General features: G+C 41.7%; 1 protein-coding gene across 1 annotated transcript in view; it reads right to left on the bottom strand.

Annotated features, from left to right (window-relative positions):
- Positions 1-14,356, bottom strand: part of ENPP6 (ectonucleotide pyrophosphatase/phosphodiesterase 6) — a 42,349-nt gene extending 27,993 nt beyond the window's left edge. Inside the window, 1 exon segment of the mRNA XM_042466576.1 lies at positions 14,052-14,356. Coding sequence (XP_042322510.1) covers positions 14,052-14,292 — 241 coding nt within the window. The 5' untranslated portion in view covers positions 14,293-14,356.
- Positions 14,357-14,962: the final 606 nt, after the last annotated feature.

The following is a 14,962-nucleotide window of genomic DNA, read 5'->3' as shown; positions in this document are numbered from 1 at the left end:
ATCAAATCAACTTGGACAGTGAAGAGAGCAGATAGGAAGAAAATAAGTTAATTTGTAATGTGGTGCTGGAGGAGTTATACAGATACTATAGACTGCCAAAGAGACAAATGAAAGCTTCCAAGAGCAAATCATTCCTAAACTCTCAATAAAAGCAAAAATGACTAAATGGAGGATATCATACTTTGCACACATCATGAGATGATATGATTGAATTTTTTTTTTATAATCTTTGGTGAAGTAGAAAGCAAGAGGAGAAAGGGAAGACCATATTGCAGGTGGGTTGAATTACTAAAGGGAGTCACCACCCTGAGTTTGCAAGACCTATGCAGGACTCTTGATGAACAGAGCTCTTTCAAATCTGATAGAGTTGCCATAAGTAGAATCTGACTTAATGACAAATAACAAGGAAATGAGAGAAAGAGTGTGAGCTGGCATAGCAAAAACTGTTCTAACATGATTTCGTATAGGTGAACAATAATGCTTAAACTTCTTAGGTCCTGTGCTGCTGGTTGTGATCTTCACTGAAACTGAACAAAGATAATTAAAACATGTGGAGAAGACTGTGAATCTTTACAAAATTGAGTAGAGTGAAAGGTATTTCACAAGTAGATTACCTTAGCCAGATGGGGCACAAACATTTGTTGAGGATCCATTTTGACTGGTGAGTAAATTCCCAAGTCACCTTTTTGTCATGCAAACAGGAAATTTTAACATACATTTTGAAAATGCACACCTATTGGTTCTTAAGAGGAAGGGTGGGGTGGAGATTGAATCAACAACAACAATAATAATAATAATAATAATAATAATAATAATAATAATAATAATAATTTATTCCTTTTGTGAAATGTTTGGGACCAGAATTGTTTTTGACTTTTTCAGATTTTGTAATATTTGCATATATGCAGTGAGATTGACTAAGAATTGTTCTTAGGGCACTGGCTGAGGTGGCAGCTCCACCTTGGGAAAGAATGAGCAGGAGTGCCATAGCTGCCATGTCAAATGCAGAAGCAGGTGGCTGGTGGGCTTCCCAGAAGCAAGAGAGCTTACCATTGTCTCTGCTGCTGCCTACACCATTTTATGCATAAGGACTTCAACATCTGATTTTTCTGGTATCCACACAGGGTCTTGGAACCAAACCCCTGTGGATATGGTGAGTCCACTGAACAGGTAGGGGCTGGGAGGGTCTTTTTTCCTTTGGGGACACTGAATAAAGAGTCTGTTGTGTCCCTTGGTTTTGACTGCAATTTATCAGATGAGTAGTAGGTGTGGAATTTTCCACTCACAGCTCTATGTCGGTGCAAAAAGTTTTGGATTTGGGAGTATTTGGATTAGTGGATTGGGGATGCTCAACGTGTAATAACACACATCACCATTATCCTCTCATGTAATCCGCGCGCACACACACATTATTTGAATATGAAATTATGATTGTTATTGCGCCATTCCAAGAATTTTCAAATAATTTTTATTACAATGTCCAATTGGCATACTTTGATAGTCTTAGAAACCTGTGTAGTAAGGATAACTTATTCACTTACTTTGGGAATCTGTAAATTTAGCTTTTCTGAGTGAGATCAATGTCTCCTCTTGTTTGTACCTATTCCCTTTCCTGCAATCAATTCACTATCCTGTTGATTATTTACATCATTTATTGACACACAAGGATTTATAAGCATACAAATATGGTTCCATGCAACATAAGACTATATTGTCACAAATAAAAATTACTGAATTATTTTGTGGAAAGAAGATCTCAGATATATAATTATCAAGACATTACCGCTGACCCGAATTTCTCTCCCAAGTTGCCAAGGCCTTTCTGCAAGTCACACAGACTAACAAATTTGTTTAGAATCTAAACCATCTGAATACACAGAGAAGCTCATAATCCCACTGGACCATTTCATTACCACATACCCTGTCCAACTTCAGCATCACTGGTCTTCTTTTAGAAAAGTACTTTTTCACACATCTCCCTGTTGCAGAAACTTTCCTGATTATACTTCATTGCCTTTGACAAGCATCACATGCCTGAGTGTTTCTCTCTTCAAGCATCAGCCAGCCTAGATGTAATGCAGTGCAGGTTAAAGAGCTGTTGACCCCTTATAGAAAACAGAGAAAAGTACTTTCACATTACTTTCTGTTTGGTGCTTCAGGTCTCTGGATGTTTGCCCTCAAGAACTTATTTTTAAAAGTTATTTTGTTCTTTCTTCACCTGAGATCATAATCGTCTGTGGCAGTGAGGAGGAAAATGGACTATAAAGAAACAACAGAGGAGTGGAACATGTGATGAGAAAATGCTGCTGTATTTGCAAAATATTATTACAAAATATGTATGGTCATTAATGAGTCAGGATAGTACACACATGCCTAACTCATATTTTCTGTTGTATACACCAGCCCAAGGGTCTAAAATCTCTGTTGTATCATCTTTATCTCACTTTAAACATATCAATTTAAATGTCATATTTTCTTCTGCGGAATCTCACAAACTGTAGTTTAGTGAGGGGATGAAGAATACTTTGTAGGAGATCCCTACTGCATCCCTCACCCTTCAGAAAAACATACTTCCCAGAGATTTCCTAAGAGAACAAATCCAATGTAAAAATAGGATATAATGGGACAAATACAGATGGTTTTGTCTCTTATGTGCCATATTTGTGAATGAAATGAGATGAAGGAGTCTATTCTCCATAGTAAGGTGGCATCTTCCATCATCCCTTACCACAAGCTATGTTGATTAGGACTAGTGGGAGTTGTAGTCCGGGAATATCTGGAGGACCACCAATTGCCCAGAGTGCTTTACCTGAAAGGAAGTGTGTTGGGGTGTTCTTGCACTCTTGCTTAAACCAGACCTTCTTCAGAGCATAGAACCATAGAATTGTAGAGTTGGAAGAGACCACAAGGGCCATCCAGTCCAACCTCCTGCTATGCAGGAACTCTCAATCAAAGCATCCCTGACAGATGGCCACCCAGCCTCTATTTAAAGACCTCCAAGGAAGGAGACTCCATTATACTTTGAGGGAGTGTGTTCCACTGCTGAACAGCCCTTACTGTCAGGAAGTTCCTCCTAATGTTGAGGTAGAATCTCTTTTTCTGGAACTTGCATCCATTGTTCCTGGCCCTGTTCTCTGGAGCAGTAGAAAACAAGCTTGTTCCCTCCTCAATATGACATCCCTTCAAATGTTTAAACAGGGCTGTCATATCACCTCTTAACCTTCTCTTCTAAACAGGCTAAACATCCCAGCTCCCTAAGTTGTTCCTCATAGAGTGTGGTTTCCAGACCCTTCACCATTTTAGTCACCCTCCTTTGGACATGCTCCAGTTTCTCAACATCCTTTTTGAATTGTGGTGCCCAGAACTGGACACAGTATTCTAGGTGGGGCCTGACCAAAGAGGAATAGAGTGGCACTATTACTTAGAATCATAGAGTTGGAAGAGACCACTAGGGCCATCCAGTCCAACCCCCTGCCACTTCTCTTGATCTAGACGCTATACTTCTATTGATGCAGCATAGAATCGTATTGGCATTTTTAGCAGCTGCACCACACTGTTGACTCATGTTCAAGATGTGGTCTACTTGGACCCCCAGATCCCTTTCACACATAGTCTCGTTCAGCCAGGTGTCCCCCATCCTATAGCTGTGTATTTCATTTTTTCCACCCTAACTGCTGTATCTTACATTTCCCCATGTTGATTTTCATTTTGTCAGCTTTGGCCCAGATGCTGATGAAGTGCAAGTTCCAGTAACCCTGTCTAGCATAGCCAATGGTGAGGAATGCTGGGACCTTCAGTTCAACAATATCTTGAGGCCATACAATTCACAGGTCTGCTTTACAGTTTTCCTTGAACCTAGCTGTGATGGTGGAAGTGAACCAGACTAGGGGACCTCTGTCAGTACATTAGAACACAAGGAGGTGGGCCCAGCCTGTATTTTCTTTGCTTCCTCTGCACATTTCCTTTTATTTCCACATTACTGCTTTATATGGCTGCCCCATCCTTTCCAGCTTGGCTTATATCTTTACTGTAGACATACCATTCAAAGCTCTCCAAAAAGTGACACTGGCAGTATTTTCACCTTGTAGCATAGCTAAATTGGGTGACCTTATCAAACCTTTCACATTAAAAAATACCTTTTTTAGAGCACTATACAGTCAGTCACAAGCAGTAATTTTAATAGGCAAGACTTGGAAAACCAGATAATCCACTTTTACTGTCTGGTTTAAAACAGTCTCTTTGGAGCCAGGCAGAGATCCAACTTCTTTGCTAGTGATAAAATTGTAGCACCACTAATCATAAATGTGAACTGTGATGTACAGAAGATAGGTTCAACACAGTAAAATCCAGAAAGAAAAAAGAATATGCTATATTGCTAAGATACTTTCTGGTGCAGCAGTAAATTTGCCAAGTATCTCCTTGGCAGATACTAAGCATGATGCTTTTGTAGAAATGAAACCAAAGCAGCCTTATTTTGGTTTTCTTGTTCAGTCACTCACTTTTATATCTCTTCAGTGTTCAGTAACAGTAAAATTGTAGTCTTTGTTTTTCAAACATGGTACAAGGAAGTGTATTTTTTGTAAATGTGCCAATGTCATACAGCTATATTGAATAGGGAGTTTCTGCTCTGATCACCCTCATTTAGCAACCACACCTCTGTTTATGATTAATTCCTTTCAATGTTCTGGAACAGTGCTGTTCATGATATCTGATATGACAGATAGTCAATCTAGTAGTGTCACTAAGGTCGTGCAGGAGGTTCAAACCACACCAGGTGACACCAGATCATCTCCCCGCCCCACACAGGTGCTGATTGGGCTGTGCGGAGGCTTTTTTGGGTAGCCAGGCCCTGCGGAGCGGCTTTTCCAGGTGCCAAGGCCCCGTGGAGGAACTTTTCCAGGTGCCTAGGCCCCATGGGGGGATTTTTTTCGGGTACCCCACCCCAGAAACCCCACCAGAAATCCTGCCCCTCACACTGGGTGTCACCCGGTGTGGGAATACCACTGAGGCAACCCAGTTCCCAGGACCAAGACCATATTTATGTCATATGATTATGATATTCACATAATTTCCTGGAAACGTACTGGTAAGTGTCAGCTGATGACTCAGGGATTAGCATTGGTCTACCAACTACAACCATGAAGAGCACTGTCCTAGAATACCATGCTTCACATGCTTGAAGTGGCTTGGAAGCCAAGTATATTTGTCTATGTGCCTGCACCATTCACACAATCTTAGACAAACCTGGGTTAGGGTCTACTCTTTGCACAAAAGCATTGATAGGAGCACCTCTTTTGCTTTCCTGCATGCGGCAGTTTTAAGAATTTTCTGCCTGCCTAGTTCACTTTGAGTCTCAGAACAAAACTTTAGAAAAGTGCTTCAAAACTAGGTAAATGGCAATAGGGTACAAAGGGTAACCAACAGTGAGATGAGGAATGGGGATGAGTTTTGTTTCCTTCAGTGGAGCTCTCCTTTTCATGTACGAGTAAATCCTTATGCCCCTCCCTTTACGTGTGATACTGCATATATGCTCACAGCTGCCTGCCCATGTATAGTTTGCCCCAAGGCACCCACATTACCATGAGTAGTTGCCAGATAGAATCAGGTTATATATCAGCTTAGGAAGATACAGCGCAGGAACTCTAGAAAGAAATAGTCACAGGTTTGCACGTTACATTTAACTCTCTAATAGGAATGTAGATCCTTAGATGTTTCATTTTCACATGCAGGGATGAATAATTACAGTAGCTTTCTCTCCACTTGTGGATAAAACAAATATTCCATCACTGTATGCTTGTCATATTGAAATATTCCAGAATTCACAATAATTCCTTTTCTACACAGAGATCATTTTTATGCAGGAAAGAAGGGTTTTTTTCTCTCTCAAAAACATGTTTTTCTACCCAGAATACAATACAGTACTCAGATAGCTCCAATGAGAAGGGAAAATGGGAGGTGTCCCAAGAAACCAGGATGGATGACTAAAGAACTTTCAACTGAGGTAAGTTTTAACATACATAAGAAATGAGAAAAGGGGAAATCACCAAAGAGGAATTCAAACAAATAGCTAGCACCTGTAGGGGGAAAGTCAGAAAAGCTAAAGCACAGAATGAGCTCATGCTTGCTAGAGAGGTTAAAAGTAATAAAAGGTTTTTTTTTTGTTATGTCTGTAGTAAAAGGAAGAAGGAGGAAATGGTAGGCCCATTGCAGAACTACTCAACATCTCCTTTGCCTCAGTCTTCTTAGAAAAGAAAAATGGTGCTCAACCTGAAGAAAATGGAGCAGAGGATGCAGAAGGGATACTGCATCATAGAATAAATAAAGAGGTAGTACAGGAATACCTGGTTAATTTAAAGAAATTCAGATCTCCAGGGCCAGATGAATTACATCCAAGGGTATTAAAATAACTGGCAGAAATAATATCAGACCCACAGGCAATAACCTTTGAGAATATCTGGAGAGCAGGAGAAGTCCCAGCAGACTAGAGGAAGGGAAATGTTGTCCCCATCTTCAAAAAGGCAAAAAAGAGGACCCAAACAATTACTGTCTGGTTGGCCTGACATCAGTTCCAGGAAAGATTCAAGAGCAAGTCATTAAACAAAAAGTCTATAAGCATTTATAATGAAATGCCATAATCACAAAAAATCAACATGGGTTTCTGAAAAACAAGTCCATGCCAGACTAATCTGATCTCTTTTTTAAATAATAAAATTACCAGCTTGGTAGATGAAGGGAATGCTGTGGATATTGCATATCATGATTTCAGTAAGGCCTCTGACAAGGTCTCTCATGATATTCTTGCAAAGAAGCTAGTAAAATGTGGAATAGACAATGCATCTGTTTGGTGTATTTATAGTTAGATGACCAGCTGAACCCAAAGGGTGCTCAGCAGTGGCTCCTCTCCATCTTGGGAAGAAGTGACTAGTGAGCTGCCACAGGGTTCTGTCCTAGCTTCACAACTACCAAGCGGAAAGGTAAGAATGAGAGAGAGAGAGAAAATACATGGAAAAGCATGTACATATTAGATAGGGTGGGTAAACAAGCAGTGCTGCCAAATTACTTCCAATTGTCTCTATATCACCTTCTTGCCTACTTAGAGTTGCCCAGTTGCCTAGGGTAAGCAAATAAAAGTAAGGATAGAAAACTACGAGAGCCAGCATGACATAGTGGTTTGAATGTTGGACTATGACTCTAGAGACCAGGGTTCAATACTCTGTTTTGCCATAAAACCCATTGAGTGACTTTGGACATGTCAAATGTTCTGTCTAGGGGAAGGCAATGACAAACCTCCTTTTGAATCTTGCCAAGAAAACCCTATAATAGGTTTGCCTTAGGGTTGCTATAAATCAGAAACAACTTGAAGGCAAACAACAACATAGTTGACTATCTTTTTTCTCGTTGCATTCTCCTTGCCTACAAAAGAGAGACACTTCTATCTGTGGAGGTTTTCCATGCAATTTAGAGCCCTCTGTTTTGAGAGATCCCAGGGAGTGGCCCCATGGTTGGTCTCCTCTGCCTACAGTTACTTTCCACATGTGGGTGATGGCTAGAATGTGTATGTTTATTCCCTCCTATTCCTCAATTGTAAAGCCTGCACAACTGTTAACCACCCACATAGGCTTCCTGCTATTCACATACTGTATTTAGAGTACCAATCCTTTTGTGACATCCAGCGTGCCCCAAAGATCTATCCAATAACGATTTGTCCCTCTTTTCAGAGTGTTTTTGACATTCTCAAAATGTTGACTCTGCATCTTGACAGGTGCCTGAAGTAGTTGGAACTGTAGTTGCAGACCTGAGAGCCTGTGCAAGGTCAGCTCTATGGATATGCCTTGTGAAATGCCAGTTACTCCTTGCTTTTAGCATTGTAAATGAAATAAATATTACGGTCACACATTAAATCTCTACTATTCTCTCATCCAAAATAAGGTAAGCCTGTTAGTACCATTCTCAGAATTTTTCACTACTTTCAATGTAGAAAATACATAACAATATGAACAAAGAAAGGGGAAACTATCAATTTCCCAGATTATTATTTTTGAGTAATATTAAATACGTAGAATGTGTATAGTTTCAAGTAATCCGTGGAGACAAAATATTACACAGGCCATTTGGTACTTTTAAACTAGAGTTCCCTGTAGACATTTTGCCCTGTTACATACCAATAGCATTTCTTTAAAAATATAACTCTCATTTGGTCTGTAGCCAGCACCTCTCTTGCAACCACTGATTCAGAAGTGGAATTATTTCATCAATCCTTTGAACTTCCCCAAGTACTTTGGGGAAGTGTATTTGGAGAGAGGGATAGTGGCAGCACCCAGGATGAAGGGTGCTGTGAGATGACTCTCCAAACAAAAGGTATTTCAGTGAAGTTAATACATTACTGACTTTCATACAAAGCAAATTTAGATCTGGAGCACTACAGAAAAAGGAACATGATGTTTGGACTGTGATGGATGTTCACATGGTCCAGAGCATAAAAAACCATTTAGCTGAAACATTTGTATGAATTAGTCTTATGCCTGCTTTTATCAATGCAGCTTTCTCATTTTATTACCATGTACCCTAGAAACACCAGATCCTGTCTGATGAAGCTAAACAGGTCAGCCCTGGTTAGTATTTGAGTGGGAGACCACAAGTGAATACCAGGTCCTGTAAACTATATTTCAGAAGAAAGAATTGGCAAAACCAATTCTGAGTATTCCTTGCCTTCAAAAAACTTTGGCGGGTTACAAACCGCCAGGGTTAGGAAGGGGTGGTGCTTCCGCACCCCCTTAACCCTAGTACGTAGTCAATACGTATAATATGGCGGCGGCCGTTCCACATGGCCGCCGCCATATTGACATAGTGGACGCTGTGCGTCCGCACGTCACGCGGCGCTTATGACGTCGCGAGTGCCCCATTGGCGCCTCGCGGCGTCATAACCGCGCCGCAGGAAGAAGCTCCATTTTGGAGCTTCTTTTTTGCTCTGTGAGGGAGTCGCGTGGTTTGGCTGCTGCGGCTCCCTTGTGGAGCAAACAGCAGCGCCGGCAGACCGCCGCAAAGCGGTGGTCTGTAACGCTCCTTTTTAAGTCCTACAGCTTAAAAGAGTATGGATATTAGGAACATCTCTGCTCCTCTCTACCATGGTGCTTGTTATTCCATAGATGCAATAAAAGAGGCAAAGCCAGAGTCCTTCTCTCCACCTCCATCTTTATTATGCAAGTTTTTGGTACAGTCTTCTTTCAGTTCCAGGATTTAATGGGCCAACAGTTTGGGGCTCTTCTAACCCATTTGAGGCACGTAGTGCATTCAGCAGTGCATCTTCTTGGTGTTAACCAAGTTTGGGGGTGCAAGGTCTCCTTAATAATTCTTAAAAAGCCATTCCAGCCTTCTCTGACTACTCCAACGCTTGGGCCTAGCAGTTTAGGCCCACCCTTATTATTTAGACTTTTTCTCATATAAGAAGAGGAAAGGAGGGAAAGGAGACTAGGCAAGGTTAGTGTCACCAGAGGAGACAAATCAAAGAAAGGGCCCCAGACCCTCAGCTGTCCTTAGACCAACCAAACTCTGCTTTTTCCTCTGGTGACAGTTAGGGTTGCCATAAGTCAGGACCTCCAAACCGGGACAAATGTAGGACAGCATTTTCAAATGTAGGAACCCCCCCCCCCAATGGAGGACACGCGAAAAAATTTGATGATTTTTAAAAAATGTTAATATAAATGGATGTTTCTTAGGCATGATCAAAATGGAGGACATTTTGGCATTATTCCTAGACAGATGGCAGAAATGTACTTCCCTTTCTGGCCAAACCACCCCACTCCATTCCAAAACACACACGACATCACATTTGGGCATTTCACATGGCTTTACTTAACATGGCTATCATTGTTAAAACAAGGCAGACCTGTTAGCATTAAAAGCACCAAAAATACACAAAAAAGACACTTTGTGGGGGGGGAACCTTTGTAAATGGGCACCCACCTCCTCCTCCTCTTCTTCCTCTTACTTCTTCCCCCTCCTCTTTTTCATCCTCCTCCTCCGTCTCTTATTCTTTCCTTGGCACCATGCACCAAGAAAGGGCGCTTTTCCCTCCCCCTGGCTGGCCCAGAGTCTCACTCCTCCTCCTAGGCTCCACCTACCTCTTGAGGCTGGCCAATGGCAGGCTGGGGCTGGAAACAGCCCTGGCCCCGCCCTTCTGCCAATGGTCAGCGAGCCTGAAGGGGCCAAGTGCTGCAGGCAGCTAGGCCGCACAGAGGAGGAGGGGGAGGTAGGTGGGCTGTGCGGTGCGCAAAAAAAGGAGGAGGAGGAAGAGGGTGGACTGCGCAGCTGCGTGGCCACGCAGAAGAGAAGGAGGTGGGTGGCTGCTGTGGGAGCGTGCGGAGGAGGAGGAGCACCACCTGGCCCGCAGCGAAGGCAAAATCCAGGCTCCAACCCCTGAATTGGCAGAACCAGACCGGCACCGGGCCGGTTCCGCCAAAACCAGGACAGTCCCGCCTGCAGACGGGTTATGGCAACCCTAGTGACAGTGCCAAGCCACATTCATGCAGGAATTCACGCAGTTTGTTGGCCAGATTGGAGGTCATGAAAAAGCAACATGGAGTAGGTGGTTCTAGGCCTGCAAAAAAGATCCTGGAGCCAGCCACTAAAGTTTCTTCAAAAACTTCTGATTATTTTTTTTCTGAAGGAAAAAAATACTGCTTATTTGCTGAAAGGGGCCCAGCAGAAAGAATGGCTCCCAGTCAAGCCAGAACGAGTGCTTACTGGTAATACCAGTTTGCAGCACCTTTGAGACAGCCAAAAGATAGAAGTTGGTAGCTATTGAGTTTGTGTTACTCTTCTGATCCTCTCAAAAAGACACAAAACAATGCTGGGAAAATGTATGGGCATTACAGATTGATGCAGAAGCTCAATGTACTTCCACCATTACCACTACAAATGTAGGGAGAAAACAACAGCCTAAAGCTGAAGACAACTGTGCCTGGAATTTCCATAAGCATCCTGAAAAAGACTAAGGATGACTGAAGAAAAATCAAAAAGGTGAGGTTTTTTTTTAAAAAAATCTCTGTAAGCAATTTTAGAACTGTCCTCTGGAAACCTGATGGAAAACCATATATTTGGCTATCTATTTGAGTGTTTGTGCCTCTGCTATGCTCAACTTATATATTTGCAAATAAACTCATATTACAAAATGCCATAAGCAACTGGTGACAACCTTTCAAAGGAAACTATCCTGCATAAATCTGTGCATCTAGAACTTTTCACTGTTTCTACAAGTGGGATAAGGGTAACAGGAAGAATGCAAAGTATTGCTTCTGTGGGTCATTTTTGTGACCTCCCCCCAGGGCCAAACATATATTTATTTTTGAAATTTTTTGCATGCAATTTCCATTTCATTGGCTCCAGAATGCCCCCAAATGTACTCTAGGGGTGTGCGAATGGCATTTCCAGCATGTATGGAGGCCTTTCACCCCCTTATAAAATTACCCAAAAAATGTCCATTAGAGAGTATGAGGTGCATTACCCTCTGCGGAGCCCCTGGGCTAATTTAGACTCAGGAAAGGCCCCTTTCCTCTTGGGCAACAACCCTAGCACACACACACACACACACACTTCTTGATATTAGGTGTGCTGTTCTACTGCAAATTCAAAAAAACCAATCTCAGTTGCTGCTCCCTTTGCACCCGGTCACCCTTGGTGCAGCAACTGAGCAACTGCCTCATTTGCCCATGTCATCCTTGCAATAGCTGGCGCAGGCAAGAGGCTTTCTGGTCACTGTTGAACCGGCTACTCGGTTGCTGCTCCCCAAGTTTCGCCAGCAAGGAAGGACTCTCAATCCTTCTTTACCAGGATAGAGAAGATCACAGCCAGATCCCCACATTTCTTCCTGGTGTGGAAGGAGTCTCGATCTTAGAGAGACAAGAGGCAAAGGACTCTTTCAAAGAATCGAAACCAGGTACTCTCCTTCTTTCCCCAGAGACATGCCTTCCCCACAGAGCTTCAGATTCTTCCCTCATACACACACAAAAACATTGTTTCTTCTGCTACCTCTTCCCTCCGCCTGTCTGACGAAAGAAAGCAGGAGCAGCAGCACAGCTCCAATTGGCCAGCCAAGTCCAAGCAAAGCTTACAAAGCTTACAAAGCTTAAGCAAAGTCCCAAATGTGAAAGCTCCTTTTTGCCACTGCTGCTCCCCTGCTGCCACATGCTCTAACTTTTCGTTCCAGTGAGCCTGTCCCAAAATGGCACGGCGGCAGTGAGCTCATGCAACAAGGCTCTGCAGATGGTTTTAAGAGACCCTGAAAAGAGAAGTTTCATGCTACCTTCAACACCACCATCGTCCTAAAAGCTGCTGATTCCTCTTGTCTTGCTTGCATGCCAATACACTGACTGAAGGTCCCCACCGCCAATCCCTTCTTCCTCACCCCCCCTACTGCCACCTTTTTTTGAACTGTTCCCCTGGATCTTTCAACTTTCCCAAGCAGGACAGTACCACTCACTTTGGGAATCGCTGTTTTAAAGCCCCCCTCCTAGCTTTGTTCTTACACAGTGTATAATATAATAATATAATATAATACAATATAATATACACTGTGACCCTCACCTACCCTCTCCATTGGACAGGGATGATGCATAGTTTTCCTCTACTTATCCTAAGATACATTCTTACCTTCTGGGTCGGTGATTAGCCATTAGAAATGTGCTTAAACTGTTGCATATGCCTGATAAAGTTGTTCCTTAGATTATACAAAATGTGCCTTTTGATGTTTAAGTTTTGAGTCTGTGTAATTCCTGGACACTTTTCCCGTTGTTTATATTCTTTCTTGTGCATTCCTGCTGAGTTACTAGATCAAGCAGTACAAGTGAACTTTGGAAACATTACAGAAGCTCCCATGAATGAACTGTTGATTCTGAAGATCAGTTGAAGTAAATAGGGCATCTCTAGGATAGGTCATTTGAATGGCCACCCCAAAAAGTAGTCTGCCAATAATAAAGGCTATTATACCATCATAAGATACAGTGTACCTACTGTTACGCCAGCACAAAGTCATAAACCATGCTGTTATGCCAGTTTTACAAAGTATTTTTATTACACAAATGAGATACTCATGAATGCTGGCACAAATGGTTAGAACTGGAGTCTGAAACATTAAAGGTATTCTAGACAAACATACCAATGACATTTTCCTAAGGATAAAAAGTTATTGCTTGTGGCATATGTTAGAATCATCATGACTGCTAATTTTTAGTGGGGGGGACACATATATATTAAGGATATATCACACTATGTACTTAAGTGCCCCCCAGGTTTATAGCATAGGCATTATTTACTGTGTAAATCAACCATGGAAGCATTTGCATTCTTGAATAAGAGAAACACTGACCAAAAAGGAAAGCAAGATAGTGGGAATGACACTTTTCCCCATTTTTGTTTAAGCAGTTTTTGTGATTAAAGACTGTCTGATCTCTTGAAGAAAAGGGAAACACTTGAATGTCCATTTTCAGCAATAACTGAATATATTTTAATAAATTATTTTTGAGAGATGAGGAAGAATGCATATCATAATGTAATATTCTAGTGGTGGGATATGAACAAGCCAAGAAAATTATTCTTTTTTTCCTTGAATCTTTTAATTACTTCTACCAATGTCAGCTATTCTCCCCTGAGAGGAAAATCCAAGTTAGTGTTTGATCATTTGGTATTGGGTCATTACAAGTGATGTTAGGAATAAAAGTTTATTTAAAACTTGACCTTGTCACATTTTTATACTGCGAGTTTTTGAAACAAGTGAACAGGCTCCAACTAATTGGCAGGACTATTTGGGCACAAAAAGTTTCTTCTATGAGAATAAAATGGAGAAAAACATGAGGGATTTTTTCTCATTGCAGTTCATTCCAGACATGGTTTTCAGCTTTTACTGAGGATGAATGTTCATCAGAAAGCTTTTGTCTGTATAGCCATCCCTACAGTGTTAAGAGTCTGTGGGGAACCAAGTGACCCTAGGTGATCTGCAGCAATTAAGGCTATGGGATGTTAAGAGCATTAGTGAGAAAGTCAAAGAATGTACTCACCGGTCATCAGTGTGTAATAGTTTGGATAGGAGAGGCTGGGAAAGTCTGGGGTCAGGTAATCCACTTTCACTCCCCTGTTCACTATTTCTTTGAAGCCAGGCAAGGATTCCAGGGCTTCATCACTGATATAATCATGACGAAACCCATCAATCAAGAACAGTAGGAGCTTTCGACGTGCAAGGGATGAGTTTACCAGGATGAGGACAAGCAGCAAGAGTGAAAGGGCTACATGTTTTGCCATGTTGCTGGATGGAGTCTAGCCAGGGCCGTGAGCACTATATCAGAGCTGCCTGTCCCTGTGAGCAACTCTGAATCTGAAGCTGCTCTTGAGGGCTGGACCTCACACAGCTTGCTCTCTTTGCTGGTTTGATTCCAGAGTTTAAAGGTACAGCAGCAGCAATTGAACTCATCAGACTATAAAAGTTACTGACTAACTACTGTCATGCATTACATTCAAAGATGGGGTAGGGGGTCACCAACAAACCTGCTCCACTTTAGTGAGTTTCAATTATACAGCCAACAAATAGAGCACTAAAGAGCGGGACAAAGAAACACAGTTCTGCCTATTAAAGATAATGTTGCTCCCTGAGTATGAAAAGGGTCAACGCAGAAAATAATAGAGTCTTTTACATTCTGGCATGTCACATTTTCAGTGCACTTGTATAATGTTGAAAAATTTGTAAGGAAAAGCGATGAGTTTCTTAGGAGGAAAAACATTTTCCCTGAAAGACTGCAAGTCTGTATAATTTTAAAAATGATGGGGGGTCACTTTTATTTCTCCTTCTAACTGGCAGATTCATCTCGTAGCAGGCTTTTTGCAAATTTACAGAGATATTTGTTAACTAGTATACAACATTCCCCTATAAGTAATTGACTCCCTGAATTTAAAATGATTTCTTATATTTTATGTC

Source organism: Sceloporus undulatus, chromosome 5 (genome assembly GCF_019175285.1).
Source record: "Sceloporus undulatus isolate JIND9_A2432 ecotype Alabama chromosome 5, SceUnd_v1.1, whole genome shotgun sequence".
In the NCBI taxonomy this organism is placed as follows: domain Eukaryota; kingdom Metazoa; phylum Chordata; class Lepidosauria; order Squamata; family Phrynosomatidae; genus Sceloporus; species Sceloporus undulatus.
Note: the sequence above shows the minus strand (reverse complement) of the source record. Positions and strands in the feature narration are given on the sequence as shown.